The sequence below is a fragment of the Bos taurus genome, chromosome 3, assembly GCF_002263795.3.
Source record: "Bos taurus isolate L1 Dominette 01449 registration number 42190680 breed Hereford chromosome 3, ARS-UCD2.0, whole genome shotgun sequence".
In the NCBI taxonomy this organism is placed as follows: Eukaryota; Metazoa; Chordata; class Mammalia; order Artiodactyla; family Bovidae; genus Bos; species Bos taurus.
Genome location: NC_037330.1, coordinates 34,528,837 through 34,549,443, shown reverse-complemented (window position 1 = coordinate 34,549,443; position 20,607 = coordinate 34,528,837). Strand labels below are relative to the sequence as shown.

The 20,607-nt window shown below is 40.7% G+C and overlaps 1 protein-coding gene across 7 annotated transcripts in view; it reads right to left on the bottom strand.

Annotated features, from left to right (window-relative positions):
- AKNAD1 (AKNA domain containing 1) overlaps positions 1–20,607 on the bottom strand; it is a 52,573-nt gene that overhangs the window by 13,077 nt on the left and 18,889 nt on the right. For all 7 annotated transcript variants that reach the window (XM_059885052.1, XM_024990037.2, XM_024990040.2 and 4 more), the window contains exons 6-8: positions 19,728–19,861; positions 8,946–9,102; positions 993–1,078 (exon numbers count right to left, since the gene is read on the bottom strand). In XM_059885052.1, coding sequence (XP_059741035.1) covers positions 993–1,078; positions 8,946–9,102; positions 19,728–19,861 — 377 coding nt within the window. The remainder of the gene's footprint in view (positions 1–992; positions 1,079–8,945; positions 9,103–19,727; positions 19,862–20,607) is intronic.

The window sequence follows — 20,607 nt, the reverse complement described above, 5'->3', positions numbered from 1 at the left end:
GGTTTGGCCTCAGTCCACTGTACCTCGGAAGCTTGGAGGAGGCACATCTGGCTGATTGATAGAAGCTTCAAATAAATGATTCTGAATCCATGGGGACTAACAGTTGACCTAAGAGTGTTTCAAACCCATAAAGGGTCTCTCCCTAGGGTTTCACATCTACACTTTGTTACCCAGTTTACAGCTTGTCACCTGGATGATTTCTTGCTGAGGGATAGGGGAAAAGTAAACCCTGAGATGTGGAATTAGGCTTATTTCTGGTGGGACTGGGGGACAGAGGTGAGACCCAATAGGGAAGATTTTTCAGTCATTGTGAGGGGAGAGTAGTGAGGGTGGGAGCTAGTATACAGTGGTGTATAATAATCTCCCAGGTGGGCAAGGTTCAAAGGGAGCCTTCAGGCCAAACCACCCTCCATGTGCTGTAGTTGTGATTCTTAACCAAGGGGCCTATCAGAGTCAGGGGAAATTTAAAAGAAATATTCCCACAAGGGCTCCACCCCCGGGAGGCTAATACAGTAGGTGGGGCTGAGGCATATACATTATTTTCAAGTCCCCTGGTAAGGTTGAGGGCCTCCCAAATGATGAAGTGGTAAAGAATCCGCCTGCCAATGCAAGAGATGAGGGGTCCATCCCTGGATCGGGAGGAATCTCTGGAGAAGGAAATGGCTACCCACTCCAGTATTCTTGACTGGAGAATCCCATGGACAGAAGAGCCTGGAGGGCTACAGTCCATGGGGTCACAAAGAATCGGCCACGACTGATGCATCTGAGCGTGCACGGTAAGGTTGAAGCTCTCCCCAGTTGAGGGCCACGGCTAAAGGGATTTGTCAGTTGAGAGAGAGGGCGGCCACTGTGTCCAATCCTGAGGTCTGTGATTCTGTAACTTGGCTCGTGGCTGCTGGTCGTTCAGTGGGTTGATGCCCATCCTCGCTGGAGTTATTATCCCAGAACAGGCTCCCACCCACCCTGGGAATTTAGCAGCCCGGAACCCTCACCACTGAAGTACGCGGAGGCAGAAGGCACAGCTTGCACTGGTCGTCTCTGCACGGTCCTGCCTCCCTGAGGCGGTGCTGGGCTCCTCCTGCACCACAAAACACACACAGATGTGGATGCGACCGAGGATTTGACTCACCTCTCAGGGGCTTGGGCACAGCCCAGCACGCGTGCGGACCCCTCCAGACTCACCATCGCAGGACGCCTCGGCTCTTCTTTCTGGCTTGAGCGAGAGTTGGGGGAGGAGGGGGCGGGGTTTCTGTGCTGTAATAGCCTAGGGCTTACAGAAAGGAAGATTCCACCCTGCCTTGACTTCCTTCCTTCTCCAGACGTTTAAAAGTCTAGTTTACAGATGACAGAACACTCCCCCAACACACACCCCGTCTTTTTCTCTTTCCTTTGGTTTCGAATTACCCCAAACTCCACTAGAGGATGAAGAGACTGACGATGGTTTTTAAATCCTTCACTGATTTAAATCTGATCACTGTTCAGCAGAGTCTAAAAGCCTTTCCAAAGCACTGTATTCAACTGCGAATTAAAACAAGGTTTAGAGACTGTCTAGAGGCCTAAATTATTGTTTATATGTCCCCGTTTAACACACACCCAAACATCACACTACGGAACTGAAAGGGCTGACACCACCCTTGCTATGGTTTTACCCTTTATGTAAACAAAAAAATAAACACTTTTCTCACCATTACAAACAATGGTGAGAAAGAAGCATCATTGTACAAATAGAATGTTTTGTACAGTGTACAAAACATTTCCATATTTTGAATTACTTCCTTAGGAAGTGTCTGGGTCAAAGGTTGTGAACGTGTTTGTGTGATGATACACGTGGCCTGATTGCTTTCCACCAAAGCTGCACGAACTGCATGCTGCCAACATGGGCAGCTTGCTTGGCCACACCTTCCTCTGCATCAGGAATTATCTCTTGAAAATGTTCTGGTTCATTTAAAAAGTAGGGGTGGCTCCTTGTGTTATGAACATTTCATCTGTTGTTAAAGGAAATAAGTGTTTCCCCATATGTTTATTTATTGGTCGTATTCCCTACTTGTGACTTTTAGTTATTTTTTTATCCATCAATTTTTTGGAGGGTTTCAGTGTTTTCTTATTGGCAAAAATGTGTTGATCGTTCCTTGTGCCAGGTGCCTCTCATATCGTCTCCTTTATCCCTTCCCACCATCCTGGCAGGTTGTCCTCATTTTAGTGATGAATAATCTGAGACTCAGAGAGTTTAAGCTGCTTGTCAGGGTCACACCGAGTGAGTGACCTAGCCGGCATCTGAGCCCTTCCCAAATACTTGTGTCGTTAACCACACATCTATGGCTCTTTCGTACCTGTGTCAGAGCACTTTGTATGATAAAGATCTCAATAGTGAGCACTGATTGCTCTTAGTGTTTTCTAGGTTGTCCACCTTTCTTAAAAATATTGACTGTGGTTTTGCAAACATTAATTGAAATGTTGATACTGTCAAAGAGGTGGTAGAAATGGCCAAGAAACATACAAAAATGGGTAAATTTTACAAACAGTCAAAGAAATACAGATTAGCACAATATCAGTTTTCACTTATCACTTTAGTGAAGGTTGAAAAAAAATAGATGCCCTGGTTTGGCTCAGGCTGAAGACACCTTCATTCCCAGGCACTGCCGTGGCCACCACTTTGCTAAAGTCTAGTTTATCAAATTTTCGCTATGTACCTTTTGAACCATCATCTGCAATCCTAGATTTTTCTCCAAAGGAACTAATCAACTCTGGCCAAATGTTTCCATGTTAAATGATTTTACTGAAGCAGTGTTTATCCTATCAAAGAACCAGAAACAATTGAATGTCCATCAATAAGAGATTGGTTTAATAAGTCAGGGTCTACCCATACAATGAAATACAAAGCAGTGCTTAAAAATGCAGCTGTAGGTTTACTCAATAACAGTTGAGAGGCCCCCAATATAATGTTAAATTTAAAAAGTATATTATAAAACAATACATGTATGACCCCACTTTTGCAAAAAGCATGTGTATCAGAGAAAAAAGACCAGTTTTTCTCCCAGAGAAATGTTCCTTTTTATACTTTTCTCTGTTTTCTGATTTTTTTTTTTGCTATGAACCTGTATAGTTATAATTTAAAAAATAATGAGGCTTTTTTTTTTTAACTTCACTCTCCCTCTGTGTTTTCTTTTATCATTCATAGGCCTACAGGGGATACCCCTGCACTTCAGATTTCCCTGGTAACTCAGATGGTAAAGAGTCTGCCTGCAGTGCAGGAGACCTGGATTCGATCCTGAGTTGGTAAGATCCCCGGAGGAGAGCATGGCAACCCACTCCAGTATTCTTGCCTGGAGAATCCGTGGGTAGAGGAGCCTGGTGGGCTACAGTCGATGGAGTCTCAAAGAGTCGGACACAACTGAGAGACTAACACTTTCACTTTCACTATATTAGAAGAATGTAGAGGGGTGCCCTCTACCCGAGTTGGGAGACTTGGGATCCAGTATCCCCCGTCATTTGTGCTGGACAAGTCTCTTCACCTTTGTAAGCTTTCAACTTTTTTCTTCAAGAAGTCTTTGCAAGCAGCAAAGTTCTGAACCAGCAGAATTATTATTGTCTACAGCTTATTATAAATTTGTCATTATTATTTTAGGCCCAGGGATTTTTAATCCCAGTATTTCCAATTCCTTTATAATGGAATTATCTCAAAATGTGGTCCCCAAACCAACAGCACTGGCATCAGTTGGGAGCTTGTTAGAAATGCAGAACTGTAGGCTCACCCCAGACCTGTTGAATCAAAGCCAGAATACAGTAAGACCTGCAGGTGAGTCCTCGACACCCTGCAGTTGGAGACAAGCTCTGATCTAGAACAACTGCCTCAGGAAGCTTTCTCCTGCGTGCTCAGAGAGTGGGGAGGGTTAGCCATGTGGGCAGCTCTCACCAGCACTAACATCCAGGACACCCATTAGAACGAGAGCTAAGTGATCTTAATTATGCTAATTTCAGAGTCGCAGGCAGCCATACTGGGTGGGTAAAAGTGCCAAGGCAATGAGCTGAACGGAGCCAGGACGGGGCTCCTAGATGCTACCCTGGAGCAGAAGACAACCTCACGGCCATTTACTCTGGTTAGTCTGTTTTGTTTTGTTGTTGTTGTTTTTTAAAAAGCAGTTTGAATTTTAGAGTCAGTTCTTGAGCCCCACTTTGGGGGATTATTCGGCTTTTGTTTAGTCTGGTGAAGTCATTGAGAATTTAATTTCAGTACTCCGGGGATGGTGGGAAGGAGTAGCCTGAAGTAGAGTGTGGTGGGGACGTCAAGCGACCACTTGCCTTTTTCTTACCCTCCCTCCTCCAGAAGCCTTTGTGCAGAGGGTTCCCCCCAACCCAGGCAGCCAGGCTCCCATGGAACCCACTGTCCACTTCTCCCTCTTGAATCCTCAGGAGGAGCCCGTCGCTGCACTCTTTGCTAGGGCTGCGGGGCCAGCTCCTCAGAAGAGGGGGCCTCCTGTCCCCTCTGGGAACCCTACAGAACGGCTGGAGTGGTCCTTGAGTAACTGGGGAGCCGCAAGAGGACTTGCCCTTAGGGCTGCAGTCCCATAGGAATGGACTCAAATCAGTTCTGTGTCCTTAAGGCATTGCATTCTCTTGCCTCGAGTCCCCTTCCCCAGACTCCTCACCTAGCTGCCTCCTCCTCATCCCCCAGTACTCAATTCACATCTCACCTCTGACCCTAACCTCCCCCAGTGAGTTACTTCTGGTCAAATCCCATCATGACCAAGGTAGCTACCCCCAGGTAATATAGTTACTATGAGCCAGGTCCTGTCTTAAGTATATATATTAACTCACTTAAATATCCTCATTACATCATTAAAATTTCCAAGAAGCTGCCAGGTGAAGCCAATGCTGCTAGTCTTGGGACCAACTTTGAGATATTTCATTATAAACACACTAGAAATACTGGGATTAAAAACCCCTGGATCTAAAATGATAATGACAAAATTATAGCAAACATAATAGTTATCCTGGTTCACACCTTTACAGTTTGCAAAGTCTTTTTGCTGAAGAAGAGTTGGAAGCTTAGATAGGTATTATTAGCCTCACTTTACACAGGAAGAAACAGGCTCAGAGAGGTTACATAACTTTCTTAAGGTCACAAAGCTGATCAGTGACAGAGCCTGGATTTGAACCCAGACAGTCTGACTTCAGAGTCATAAAAATGCATTATTACTGGCACCTGCATAACACTTTTAACATTCTGTAGTTCCCCGTTAATTTTATCTGTTCATTGCATGTGTCCCTCACAGAAATGTAAGCATCTTGACAGTGATTTGTCTGTCTTATTAATATTGTATCCCTAATACTTAGAAAAGTGCCTAACATTTAGCAATAAATATTTGCTGAATGAATAGGTAATACTAGCAGTAGACTCTCTTTTCAGGGCTATTTATCACAAAGTTATAGAGTCCTCATCATCATGCAACAGTTGCTGTAAACTTGGGACCCATTAAAAGCAAACCCATACCTCATGGAGTGCTGACCAGGAGGCTGGGCTGCCTCACTAGGCTCGTTCACACCATGCTGAAGCTAACTGGCTCAGGACGAGAGAGAGAACCAGCTGTGAACCTTTGAGATCATTTGTTAAAACCACCCTGGCTCAGAGTTTACTATACTGAGTGTGCACTCCATATTGGGCATTCACTTAAATGTTTGGGCTGCAAAGATGGGTACAAAGGTGCAAGACAAATGAGACACAGTTGTATGGGGACACAGAGGCTGGGGCAAAGAATTCTGCCTTGGGGCGGGTGGCTGTGCATCAGGGTCAGGTCATATAAATGGCCTAACTCTGAAGATGAGGCTTGAATGAATGGGATTTTGCCAGGTCGGATTTTGTAAGTGTTCTGAGGAGGCAAACCTAACTTGTTTGGAAGGGCTAACATTTGTATAATCTTCAACACCTGTCTGGAATGCACAAGTAGGAAGTCAAGAGATACCTGGAGTAACATGCAAATTTGGCCTTGGAGTACAAAATGAAGTAGGGCAAAGGCTAACAGAGTTTTGCCAAGAGAACGCACTGGCCACAGCAAACACCCTCTTCCAACAAGAGAAGACTCTACACGTGGACATCACCAGATGGTCAATACCAAAATCAGATTGATTATATTCTTTACAGCTAAAGGTGGAGAAGCTCTATACAGTCAGCAAAAGCAAGACCAGGAGCTGACTGTGGCTCAGATCATGAACTCTGTATTGTAAAATTCACACTTAAATTGAAGAAAGTAGGGAAAACCACTAGACCATTCAGGTATGACCTAAATCAAATCCCTTATTATTATTTGCAAGGAATTTGACAAACAGATTCAAGGTGGAAGTGACAAACAGATTCAAGAGATTAGATCTGATAGACAGAGTGCCTGAAGAACTATGGATGGAGGTTTGTGACATTGTACAGGAGGAAGTGATCAAGACCATCCCCAAGAAAAAGAAATGCAAAATGGCAAAATGGTTGTCTGAGGAGGCCTTACAAATAGCTGTGAAAAGAAGCTAAAGGCAAAGGAAAAAAGGAAAGATATACTCATTTGAATGCAGAGTTCCAAAGAATAGCAAGGAGAGATAAGAAAGACTTTCTAAGTGATCTATGCAAAGAAACAGGAAAACAATAGAATGGGAAAGACTAGAGATCTATTTAAGGAAATTAGAGATACCAAGGGAATATTTTATGCAAAGATGGGCACAATAAAGGACAGAAATGCTATGGACTTAACAGAAGCAGAAGATATTAAGAGGTAGCAAGAATATACAGAAGAACTATACAAAAAATATCTTAATAGCTCAGATAACCACCATGGGGTGATCACTCACCTAGAACCAGTCATCCTGGAGTGTGAAGTCAAGTGGACCTTAGGAAGCGTCTCTATGAACAAAGCTACTGGAGGTGATAGAATTCCAGATGCTGCTGCTGATGCTGTGAAAGTGTTGCACTCAATATGCCAGTAAATTTGGAAAACTTGGCAGTGGCCACAGGACTGGAAAAGATCAGTTTTCATTCCAATCCCCAAAAAAGGCAATGCCAAAGAATGTTCAAACTACTGCACAATTGTGCTTATCTCACATGCTAGCAAATTAAGGCTCAAAATTCTCCAAGCCAGGCTGCAACAGTATGTGAACCGTGAACTTCCAGATGGTCAAGCTGGATTCAGAAAAAGCAGAAGAACCAGAGATCAAACTGCCAACATCTGTTGACTCATCAAAAAAGCAAGAGAGTTCCAGAAAAACATCTACTTCTGCTTTATCGACTACACCAAAGCCTTTGACTGTGTGAATCACAACAAACTGTGGCAAATTCTGAAAAAGATGGGAATACCAGACCACCTGACCTCCCTCCTGAGAATTCTGTATGCAAGTCAAGAAGCAGCAGTTAGAAATGGACATGGGACAACAGACTGGTTCCAAATCAGGAAAGGAGGATGTAAAGGCTGTATATTGTCACCCTGCTTATTTAACTTCTATGAAGAATACATCATGAGAACTGCTGGACTGGATGAAGCACAATCTGGAATCAGGATTGCCGGGAGAAATATCAATAACCTCAAATATGTAGATGAAACCACTCTATGGCAGAAAGCAAAGAAGAACTAAAGAGCCTCTTGATGAAGGTGAAAGAGGAGAGTGAAAAAGTTGTCTTAAGCTCAACATTTAGAAAACTAAGATCGTGGCATCCGGTCCCATCACTTCATGGCAAATAGATGGGGAAACATTATAGGGAGAGCCTTTCTTTTTTGGGCTCCAAAATCACTGCAGATGGTGACTGCAGTCATGAAATTAAAAGACGCTTGCTCCTTGGAAGAAAGGCCATGGCCAACCTAGACAGCATATTAAAAAGCAGAGACATTACTTTGCCAAAAAAGGTCTGTCTAGTCAAAGCTATGGTTTTTCCAGTGGTCATGTGTGGATATGAGAGTTGGACTATAAAGAAACTGAGCGTCGAAGAATTGATGCTTTTGAACTGTGGTGTTGGAGAAGACTCTTGAGAGTCCCTTGGACTGCAAAGAGATCCCAACCAGTCCATCCTAAAGGAAATCATTCCTGAATATTCATTGGAAGGACTGATGTTGAAGCTGAAACTCCAGTACTTTGGCCACCTGATGTGAAGAACTGACTCATTTGAAAAAACCCCGATGCTGGAAAAAATTGAGGGCAGGAGGAGAAGGGGATGACAGAGGAGGAGATGGTTGGATGGCATCACCGACATGATGGACGTGAGTTGAGCAAACTCCCGGGGTTGGTGATGGACAGGGAAGCCCGATGTGCTACAGTCCACGGGGTCGCAGAGTCAGACACAACTGAGTAACTGAACTGAACTGAACATACATCCTGTCCTTAACTCTGACTAAAATCTACTTAAATTTGAGTAACATCCACAATCATTCAGATGTTTCCATTTGTTGAAATTTTAATTTGGTCTGAAATGGTCTTATATTTGAGGTTACAAAAAGAATGGAGAGACTGTGGTGATCAATTTGAATTCGTGATCTTGCATACATAGACAATCCAAAAGAATTTAACTTGAGAGAAAGAAAATGTAGAAGTGGACTCGTGGAAAATAGTTCTTTCAGTGAGTATGCTATTGTGTAGCAGGGAGAGTACAAAGCTATTAAGAAGAAAAATGATTTCTTCCAGGCACACACAATCTACAAAAATGTTATTATTCATCCAGAAGAAATAGTTCTTCAGCAGTTCATCTGTTTAAGCTGCACTGTTACATCCTAAACCAATAAGAAATTTCAAAAACCAACACTTGAAATAGCTTCTAATTTTTAAAATCTGGTTCTACTTTAAATAATGATTCATAGGCCTTTGGAAAGTTAAATTTTCATGGAATGTTAAGATAGAATTCAGTGATTCCATGAATTAGGATTCTATACATACATAAAAACCATTTTTCCTGGCATGAAATTAGCTGTAGGTTGCTGTATTACCTCATTTAAGGGTGGAGAGGATGTGAATGACAAGTCATCCAGGTTGATTGGAGAATTCACGGGAAGAGACACAGCTGAAGTACGTTTGCTTTTATAAATTTTTTCTTTAAAATCTTTAAGTAGCATCTCCAACTTGAAGATTTCACCTTCTACTTTTCTAGGTAAATATAAACAAACAGGCATCTTATGGGGTATGCAGTCCATATTGTTACTAGTAACAACAGTTCTTGAATATAGCATTGATTTACATTTTTAAGGTGGTCTGTCTTCAGACAGGAAGGATGATGGACCCTGACAGACATCCTGTTTATAGTTTCACTTCAAAGGCCTGGACTCTTCTCTTTCTTTTCTTCCAGTTTTATGGAGATATAATTGACATACAGGACTGGATACATTTAAGGTGTACAGCATAAAGATTTGACTTTCATCATGAAATAATTATCACAAGTTTAGTGAACATCCATCATCTCATATAGACATAATATTAAATAAAAAATATTTTGTGTGTGTGATGAGAACTCTTAGGACTTACTCCCAACTTCCTTATAACATACGGAACTGTTAATTATATTATGTTGTATATTTCTAATTCTTATTTTTTTATTCATTAGCTGTGTATCCTTGGGCAAATTATTTAATCTTTCTGTGTCTCAACTATGAGATAATACCCTGCTTATGTGGATCTGATTATTTTGACGTCCCTTACAATTAGTTCTAGGAGCTATAATTCTGAGAAAATAATGATTTATATGACTTGAAAAAGAATAACATGAAAAATCTGAGTAATTTAATAAGCTTGATCCATAGGTATATGTACATATAGGTATATGTGTATGTATGTATAGTTTAGGGCTTCCCTGATGGCTCAGATGGTAAAGAATCTGCCTCCAAGGCAGGAGACTCCATGTGCACATACAAATATAAGTATATATATTTTGCCCCCAAAGAATTAATTTTCCCCAAATTCATTAAAATTATACAATTTTATCTATTACCCCCCCAAAAAAAGTATCAATAAATTCCAAAACTTTAAAAATTATATCACAGCTGTCTCACTCACTAAGATCAAAAACAATGCAAAGCTGTTCCTTCTTACCACTCCTATTCAACACTGTACTGGAAGTGCGACCTAACGCAATAAGACAAGGAAAGGAAATAAAGAGTACACATTGGAAAGGAAGAAATAAAATTGTCCATAGATGACATGATAGGGTAGAAAATTCAAGAGAAGCAACCAAAAAACTTTGAAACTAGTAAGCAATTATAGTGAAGTTGCAGGGTGTAAGGTTAATATATGAAAGTCAATCACTTTCCTAAATATCTTTGCTGAACAAGTGGAATTTGAAATTAAAAACATAGTATCATTTGCATTTAGATCCAAAAAATTAAATGTGGATTGGCCAGAAAGTTCATTTGGATTTTTCATATTATCGTACAGAAAAACCTGAAGGAACTTTTTGTCCAACTCAAAAGTTAGGTATGCTATGCTAAGTCACTTCAGTCGTTTCCAACTCTGTGCGACCCCATAAACTTAGGTATAAATCTAACAAAATGTGCACAAGATCATTATGGAGAAAACTGCAATACTGTGGGTGAAATCACAAAAGCAAATAAATGGAGAGATGTTACACATCCATGGATTGAAAGAGTTGATAGTATCGAGATGTCTGTTCTTCCCAACTTGATCTTAACCAATCCTAGTAAAAAAAAAATTCTGGCAACTTCTTTTGTGGCTATTGACAAACTTATCTAAAGTTTATATGTAGAGACAAAAGACCTGAACCAGTCAACACAATACTGAAAGATAAGAACAAAGTTGGAGGACTGACAGGACTCAACCACGAGACTTACTCTAAAGCTATAGAAATAAGGCAATGTAGTATTGATGAAGCGCAAGACTAACAGATCAGCGGAACAGAAAGCCCATAAATAGACCCACATATAATTAGTCAGCTGATATTTGGCAAAGGAGTAAAGTCAATAGAATTGAGCAAAGATAATCTTTTCAATAAACGGTGCTGGGACAATTGGACATTCATTACAAAAAAATCAATCTAGATACAGACCTTATACTCTTCACAAAAATCAACTCGGAATGGATCATAGGCCAGGAATAGAAGGATCATGTTTAAGTATCGAATGAGTTTTTTTTTTTTTTTTTTTAATGTTCCTGAAGAGTTACCTAAAGTCTTCTTTGTTGAACTCACCCATAATCCCACTTGGATTAGGTGCCTTTGGGAGATTTTTTGTTTCTAGAAACAAACTAGATCTTTTCTAGTTTCCTCTTGTTTTTAGTCTTTTGGGATTTCCTACCTCTTTTTGAGTAGATTTTAATAATTTATATTTTCCCAGAGACTTGTCTATTTCATCCAGATTTTAAAAGGTGTTGATAGGAAGTTGTTCAATCCCAGTCAATCTAAAATTTTTCTTCTGGTATTTTTCCATTCTCATTCTTAATGTTATTTATGCTTTCCACTCAAACTTTCCATTGGCTATTTTATAGATATTTTCAAAGAAACTATTTTATTTTATTGATCAAATTATTATAAATTGTATTTATTGCTTCTTTTAGGAATCTCTTCCTTTTGGAAGTTTATTTTATTGTTCTTTTTCTGCTTTCCTGGTTTGAGTACTTAGTTTATTGATTTTGAACTTTACGCCCCCCCCATATTAAATACATTTTAAAACAATATTTTCTTCAAAGTATTGTGGTTTTTTTAGCTACAATACATTGGTTTTCATATGTGCTTTTCTCATTTATTATTGACTTGTAGATTAGTGTGTGTGTGTATGGCAGAAAGTGAAGAGGAACTAAAAAGCCTCTTGATGAAAGTGAAAGAGGAGAGTGAAAAAGTTGGCCTACAGCTCAACATTCAGAAAACAAAGATCATGGCATCCGGTCCCACCACTTCATGGGAAATAGATGGGGAAACAGTGTCAGACTTTATTTTTTGGGGCTCCAAAATCACTGCAGATGGTGACTGCAGCCATGAAATTAAAAGACGCTTACTCCTTGGAAGGAAAGTTATAACCAACCTAGATAGCATATTCAAAAACAGAGACATTACTTTGCCAACAAAGATCCGTCTAGTCAAGGATATGGTTTTTCCAGTGGTCATGTATGGATGTGAGAGTTGGGCTATAAAGAAAGCTGAGTGCCAAAGGATTGATGCTTTTGAACTGTGGTTTTGGAGAAGACTCTTGAGAGTCCCTTGGACTGCAAGGAGATCCAACCAGTCCATTCTAAAGGAGATCAGCCCTGGGATTTCTTTGGAAGGAATGATGCTAAAGCTGAAAGTCCAGTACTTTGGCCACCTCATGCGAAGAGTTGACTCATTGGAAAAGATTCTGATGCTGCGAGGGATTGAGGGCAGGAGGAGAAGGGGACGACAGAGGATGAGATGGCTGGACGGCATCACTGACTCGATGGACATGAGTCTGAGTGAACTCCAGGAGTTGGTGATGGACAGGGAGGCCTGGTGTGCTGCGATTCATGGGGTTGCAAAGAGTAGGACACGACTGAGCGACTGAACTGAACTGAACTGAACTGTAGATTAGTCCTAATATCGATTTTTATTTAATGCAATAATTATTTAGATGTGTTAATATTTTCCCAGTTAGTACTTTTTTTAGAGAAGTTTTAGCTTCTCAGCAAAAGTGAGAGGAAGATACAGAGATTTCCCATATATTCTCTGCCTCTACACATGCAGAGCCTTCACCATTATTGACACCCACTCAAGGTGGTACATGTGCTATAACTGATGAACCTACATTGACACATCATATCACCCAAAGTCTATAGTTTTACATTGGGATTCACTGTTGGTGTTGTATATTCTATGTTTGAACAAATGTATAATAGGTATCCATCTTTATGATATCATGTAGAGTGTTTTCACTGCCCCGAAAATCCTTTGTACTCCACTTATTCAAACTTCACCGATCCCTACGGCCAGCAACCACTGATATTTTTATTGTTGCCATAGTCTTGCCTTTTCCAGAATTTCATATAATTGAAAGCATGCAATATGTAGCCTTTTCAGATCAGCTTTTTTCTCAGTATTAAGCATTTAGGTTTTCTCCATGTCTTTGCTAACTTGATAGCTCATTTTCTTTTAGCACAAATGATGTCCCACTGTCAGAACATACCATAGTTATTAGTATGGTCCATCTATTGAAGGACATCTTGGTTGCTTCCAAGTTTTGACGATTCTGAATACAGCTGCTTGAAACATTTGTGTGCATGTTTTTGGACATAAGTTTTTATCTCCTTTGTGTAAGTACCAAGGAGTGTGATTGCTAGATCATATGGTAAGAGTATGTTTAGTTTTGAAAGAAACCACCAAATTGTCTTCCAAAGTGGCTACAGCGTTTTGCATTCCCACCAGCAATAAAGGAGAGTTCCTACTGGATGACATGCTCACCAGCATTTGGTGCTTTTAGCATTCCAGATTCGGGGCACTCTAACAGTGTGTGTAGTTGTATCTCATTGTTTTAATTTGCATTTCCCTGATGACATACAACATGGAACATCTTTTCATATGTGTTTTTGCCATCTTTTACATATGCGTATTTCCCTTTTCTGTATTTTCTTCAGTGAGGTATTAAGATCTTTAGCACTTTTTTATTGGGTTGTTAGTTTTCTTACTGTTGTAAGAGTTCTTTGTGTGTTTTGGATGACTATCTTTTATCAGAAGTGGCTTTTGCCAATATTTTCTCCCAGTCACTGTCTTGTCTTCTCATTCCTTTTACATAGTCTTTCACAGAGCACACCTTTTAAATTTTAATGAAGTCTAGCTTATCAATTATTTATTGTATAGGTGGTGCCTTGATGTTGTATCTCAAAAATAATCACCATAACAAAGGTCACCCGGGTATTCTCCTGTCTTATCTTTTAGGGGTTTTATGGTTTTGCCTCCCCCAAAGGCCCCAAATCCAAGTGGGATTATATGAGAGTTCAACAAAGATGTTAAGTAATGCTTCTGGAACACAAAAAGAAAAGGGAAAATATCCCAACTCACTCTATAGATAAACATTAGGGTATTTATTAATATATTTCATTATATTAATAAATTAAAGGATATTAAGTAGATTTCTAGATCCCATGGGTTAAACTTCTTCCTAAATTAAAAAAAAAATCTCACTTTAGTAATCCAGGAATAGAAGGAAACTTTCTTGATAAAGCTTATCTACTTGAACCTACAGCAATCCTCATACCCAGTAACATTTGGAAGAAATCCCAGTACCATTAGGAATATGAGAAGAATGATTGCTTTCACTGGTATTGTGATTATTCCGCACTGTTTTGGAAAAAATAGCAAATGAAGTAAAGAAATGTGATATAGAAAAGTTGGAGAGAAGTAAAGATATATAAATATTTAAGGAGAAAAAGGAAGATGAGGGGACCTATCATTTGCAGATGCTACGATTGTCATACCTAAAAACTAAGACAATCAACTGAAAATCAGTGAAATATTAAGAGCAGAATTGCATCAGGTAGCCCCACATAAGTTAAATTTACAATTTTCTTTATTTCCTGTATATGAATTACAGAAAACATCCATTAACAACACAGAGAAAAGTCTAAAATAGCTAAGAACAAATTTAACAAAACGTGTATAAAATCTACATGAAAAAAACTTGCTGGAGATGTTTTCATGGGAATAGGATGAGAATACTCATTGCAAAGATTTTAACTTTTCCTGAACTAATCTATAAATTCAGTGAAATCCTAAACAAAATTCAAATGGAATTTTATTAAAGAAAATTGGTTCTTAAAAGTATATTTCTCAATAAAACTGACTATCAATGAAAAAATAAATTTGAGCTAATTAGGAAGTTAATTAGTAAGAAGAATGAATAAGAATACCTAAAGAAAGTTTAAAAAAGGAGAAACATCAAAAAATATACTTAACCTATAGTAATTTAGAACTATGTGGTTAATGCAGAAATAGAAACATAGATCAGTGGGGAGAATAAAACCAATCCCAAAATTGGGCTTCCCAGGTGGCGCTAGTGGTAAAGAAAAAAACCCACCTGCCAATGCAGGAGACATAAGAGACATGGGATAGATCCCTGGGTTGGGAAGATCCCCTGAAGGAGGGCATGCCAACCCACTCCAGTATTCTTGCCTGGAGAATCCCATGGACAGAGGGGCCTGGTGGGCTACAGTCCATAGAGTCACAAAGAGTCAGACAATACCGAAATGACTGAACACACTGCATGCGGATGTGTATTAATACTCATGGGGGTTTTGTATATGATTAAAGTGGCTTTACACTGGTAAGAAAAGGCTGCCCTGTTCAGTGAGTATTGGGACAAAGATCTAAGCATGGAAAGCCAGACTGATAAATAAAATATAGGAAAATATGCTCTAGTCTGGCAGGAAGAAGAAAATTCAGCAGGCAGCAAGGGACACTAAAGATTTAAAGGAAGTGAAATGATGGAAGAAACTCTCAAGGTAGCAGGAAGAGATGGGCTCAAGGATCAAGACTGTAGAGGTTGGAAGGTGAATGAAGAAAGAGGAGGTGACAACATGCAGATCCAGAAGTAGAGAAAAGACATTTTTGAAGGAATTTGTGATCTTTTCTGTAAAATAGAAGACAAGAGTATATGCAGATAGTATCAGAGACAAAGAATTGATGGCTTAAAGCTCAACATTCAGAAAACTAAGATCATGGCATCCAGTCCCATCACTTCATGGCAAATAGATGGGGAAATAGTGGAAACAGTGGCTGACTTTATTTTGGGGGGCTCCAAAATTACTGCATATGGTGACTGCAGCCATGAAATTAAAGATGCTTACTCCTTGGAAGGAAAGTTATGCCCAACCTAGACAAAATAATAAAAGCAGAGAAATTACTTTGCCAACAAAGGTCTGTCTAGTCCAGTTCAGTCACTCAGTCATGTCCGACTCTTTGTGACCCCATGAACCACAGCACGCCAGGCCTCCCTGTCCATCACCAACTCCTGGAGTCCACTCAAACCCATGTCCATCGAGTCAGTGATGCCATCCAACCATCTCATCCTCTGTCATCCCCTTCTCCTCCTGCCCTCAATCTTTCCCAGCATTAGGGTCTTTTCAAATGAGTCAGCTCTTCACATCAGGTAGCCAAAGTATTGGAGTTTCAGCTTCAACATCAGTCCTTTCAATGAACACCCAGGACTGATCTCCTTTAGGATGGACTGGTTGGATCTCCTTGCAGCCCAAGGGACTCTCAGGAGTCTTCTTCAACACCACAGTTCAAAAGCATCAATTCTTTAGCACTCAGCTTTCTTTGTAGTCCAACTTTCACATCCATACATGACCACTGGAAAAACCATAACCTTGACTAGACTGACCTTTGTTGGCAAAGTAATGTCTCAGCTTTTTAATATGCTGTCTAGGTTGGTCATAACTTCCCTTCCAAGGAGTAAGCGTCTTTTAATTTCATGGCTGCAGTCACCATCTGCAGTGATTTTGGAGCCCAGAAAAATAAAGCCTGACACTGTTTCCACTGTTTCCCCATCTATTTCCCATGAAGTGATGGGACTGGATGCCATGATCTTAGTTTTCTGAATGTTGAGCTTTAACCCAACTTTTTCACTCTCCTCTTTAACTTTCATCACGAGGTTCTTTAGTTCCTCTTCACTTTCTACCATAAGGGTGGTGTCATCTGCATATCTGAGGTTACTGATATTTCTCCCGGCAATCTTGATTCCAGCTTGTGCTTCCTCCAGTCCAGCATTTCTCATGATGTACTCTGCATATAAGTTAAATAAGCAGGGTGACAATATACAGCCTTGATGTACTCCTTTTCCTATTTGGAACCAGTCTGTTCCATGTCCAGTTCTAACTGTTGATTCCTGACCTGCATACAGATTTCTCAAGAGGCAGGTCAGGTGGTCTGGTATTCCCATCTCTTTCAGAATTTCCCACAGTTTATTGTGATCCACACAATCAAAGGCTTTGGCATAGTCAATAAAGCAGAAATAGATGTTTTTCTGAAACTCTCTTGCTTTTTCCATGATCCAGCGGATGTTGGCAATTTGATCTCTGGTTCCTCTGCCTTTTCTGAATCCAGCTTGAACATCTGGAAGTTCATGGTTCATGTATTGCTGAAGCCTGGCTTGGAGAATTTTGTGCATTACTTTACTAGTGTGTGAGATGAGTGCAATTATGTGGTAGTTTGAGCATTCTTTGGCATTGCCTTTCTTTGGGATTGGAATGAAAACTGACCTTTTCCAGTCCTGTGGCCACTGCTAAGTTTTCCAAATTTGCTGGCATATTGAGTGCAGCGCTTTCACAGCATCATCTTTCAGGATTTGAAATAGCTCAACTGGTATTCTATCACCTCCACTAGCTTTGTTTGTAGTGCTGCTTCCTAAGGCTCACTTAACTTCACATTCCAGGATGTCTGGCTCTAGGTGAGTGATCACACCATCATAATTATCTAGGTCGTGAAGATCTTTTTTGTACAGTTCTTCTGTGTATTCTTGCCACCTCTTCTTAATATCTTTTGCTTCTGTTAAGTCCATACCATTTCTGTCCTTTATTGTGCCCATCTTTGCATGAAATGCTCCCTTGGTATCTCTAATTTTCTTGAAGAGATCTCTAGTCTTTCCCATTCTATTGTTTTCCTATATTTCTTTGCATTGATTGCTGAGGAAGGCTTTCTTATCTCTCCTTGCTATTCTTTGGAACTCTGCATTCAAATGGGTATATCTTTCCTTTTCTCCTTTGCTTTTCACTTCCCTTCTTTTCACAGCTATTTGTAAGGCCTCCTCAGACAGCCATTTTGCTTTTTTGCATTTCTTTTTCTTGGGGATGGTCTTGATTCCTGTTTCCTGTAGAATGTCACAAACCTGTCTAGTCAAGGCTATGGTTTTTCCAGTGGTCATGTATGGATGTGAGTTGGACTATAAAGAAAGCTGAGCACTGAAGAATTGATGCTTTTGAACTGTGGTGTTGGAGAAGACTCTTGAGAGTCCCTTGGATGGCAAGGAGATCCAACCAGTCCATTCTAAAGGAGATCAGTCCTGGGTGTTCATTGAAAGGACTGATGCTGAAGCTGAAACTTCAATACTTTGGCCACCTGATGTGAAGAGCTGACTCATTTGAAAAGACCCTGATGCTGGGAAAGATTGAGAGCAGGAGGAGAAGGGGACTACAGAGGATGAGATGGTTGGATGGCATCACCGACTCAGTGGACATGGGTTTGGGTAGACTCCGGGAGTTGGTGATGGACAGGGAGGCCTGGCGTGCTGCGGTTCATGGGGTCACAAAGAGTCGGACACGACTGCGCAACTGAATTGAACTGAATAAGCACACAATAGCTGACTTAAGCAGTTTGTCCATTAATCTGCAGAATTCTTTTGCTTACTGAAAGCCATTGACAGTGGCCTTTGTAGCCATCATTTAGAAGATTCTCAACATGGCAAGGCCTCGAGGGTTGGACTGGGTTCTGCTTTTTGCCCATTTGAGAAGAAGAGAAGCTGACCATGCTTGGCTTGCTCTGAGGGGAGTTTTGGGAGAGGCCAAGTCTGTTTCTTGCCCCAGTGTTGAAAGCTTTTCCTGTATATGGGATATAACTGCAGTTGAAACATTTTTGATTTATACCAGGGCCAGGCACAGTGTGGGTGTAACTAGGATATAAATAAGGCCTTGCATAGTTTTGGTCTTAATGTGCACAGAGGCTGTCTTTAAAATGACTGCCAAAACAAGTGGGGTTTCTTGGAAAATAAATATCCTCACTCTATTAGTTTTTAAACAAATAGTGAAAGCATGTGGAGATCTTTTTTTCCAAGAGAAAAAAAGCCTTTGGGGGAAAAAATCAATATTAAAACCACATCTTTGCTGTCTAATTACTCAGTATTGAAATAGCCATAGACAGAGATGTCATTCATTTTGAAGAAGTAAGATTGTACTTTGGTAAAATTACTTCAGGACAGTAGTGCCAAAATATAAGCCATTAAAATATTTTGGCGTCGAGAATGAATTCGTGTTAAAATCCTATGAATAGAAAGAGCTGAATTTACAAATATGAAGCCTACTAAATGAGTTCTTTAGATTCATACCAGGAAATTACATGGAACCAACCCCAGCCTTGAGTCCTAGGATATATCTTTTAAAATTATTCGGGTTGGAGAGAGCAGAGCATGGGGCCATCAAAATGGCCAACTGGAATCCTCAGTATGCTTGTGCGCTCAAGTTTCTAATGTGAATTAATTCAGGAGTCATTTGACTTCAGGTTTTAACATTTTGCCTTTATCAGGATTTGTGGGTCCCTCACCCCAACATTAATCAACCTAACAGTGATTCTTTCCTGCCTGCTATCCCTTGGGTATTGTCTGTGGATAGGGAAAAAGAGGGACAGAAAAGAGTTAGGCAGGGGAAATAAAGGCAGGAATGAGGTAAAGGAGAGGGCAGGGCGGGGGGACCCTGGGGAGGAGAGGGTCCTCTGGGCTTAGCAGATGAGCATTTCTGCGGTTTTCTTCTGCTCTTCCGAGTCTCGGGACCAATTATCATGACATCCAGCACAATGCAAGGCAGTGGCAGTGTCTCCTCCAGGGGACAACTGTTCATTTGGGACACTCCTTCTGGGTGCCCCCCACAGGACCGTACACAGAGCAGGAATTTCATACTGCTTGCTGCGTGGGGTGACACCAGTTCAAAGGTGACACTGTTTTTGCTGACCCGAGACCAGTAGGGCTCCAAGCGCTAGGCCAGCAGCCCCTGCAGAATCCCTCCGGAAGGAGCTCACCTCTGACACTTCCACCCCACAGAGGTGAAGCCTGCCCTACCTTTCTGGATCAAAGTCCTTGACAGCTGGGGATTCGTGCTCGTGGACTTGCTCCTCCAATGTCAGGTGCTTCTCCTTGTTGGCCAGAAACTCCTGCTCCAGCAGTTTGAGGCGTCCCTGCAATTTCTCCAGGACCTGTAGCAGGGACACGCTGGAATCATTCACGTGTAAGCCCATGTGTGTAGTAGTAGTTTTTTCTGCCAACACAATGAGGGTGTACCCTACAGGAGTGTTAAAATTAAGCCGCCATCCTTCTCCTGGCAGTGGTTGTGTTTCAGCGTCTGACATCTAAAATACAGACAACCCAAGAGCCATCTTAACATTTGCAACACCCCCACAGCACAGAGTGAGACTTACAGTGACTTCTGATTTCTTTCCTAGCACCCACTCAGAGGCCTTTTAATTTTGTTAATGGCACGTTAATAATCCCACATATTTGCAGAATAATTTTTAGCTTATAGAGCACTTTTCCATTCATTATCTTATTTAATCCACTATCAGTATGGTAAATGTCACAAAGTAGGTTTATTATCCCAGTTTTATAGAGGAGGAAAATGAAGCTCTAGAAAGTATGCCAGAAGCCACATAGAACTTAGAAACCATAAATGCTTGAGAAGGGTGGAGAAAAGGAAACCCTCTTGGTGGGAATGCAGACTGACACTGCCACTATGGAGAATAGTATGGCAGTTCATTGAAAAACTAAAGCTAGAGCTACCATATGACACAGCAACCCCATTACTGGACACAAATCCTGAGAAAACCATAATTCAAAAAGACACGCGTTCGAGTCCCACTCGGGGTAAAAAAAAAAAAAAAAAAGACACGCGCACTCCAATGTTCACTGCAGCACTGTTTATAATAGCCAGGTCATGTCCATCAAC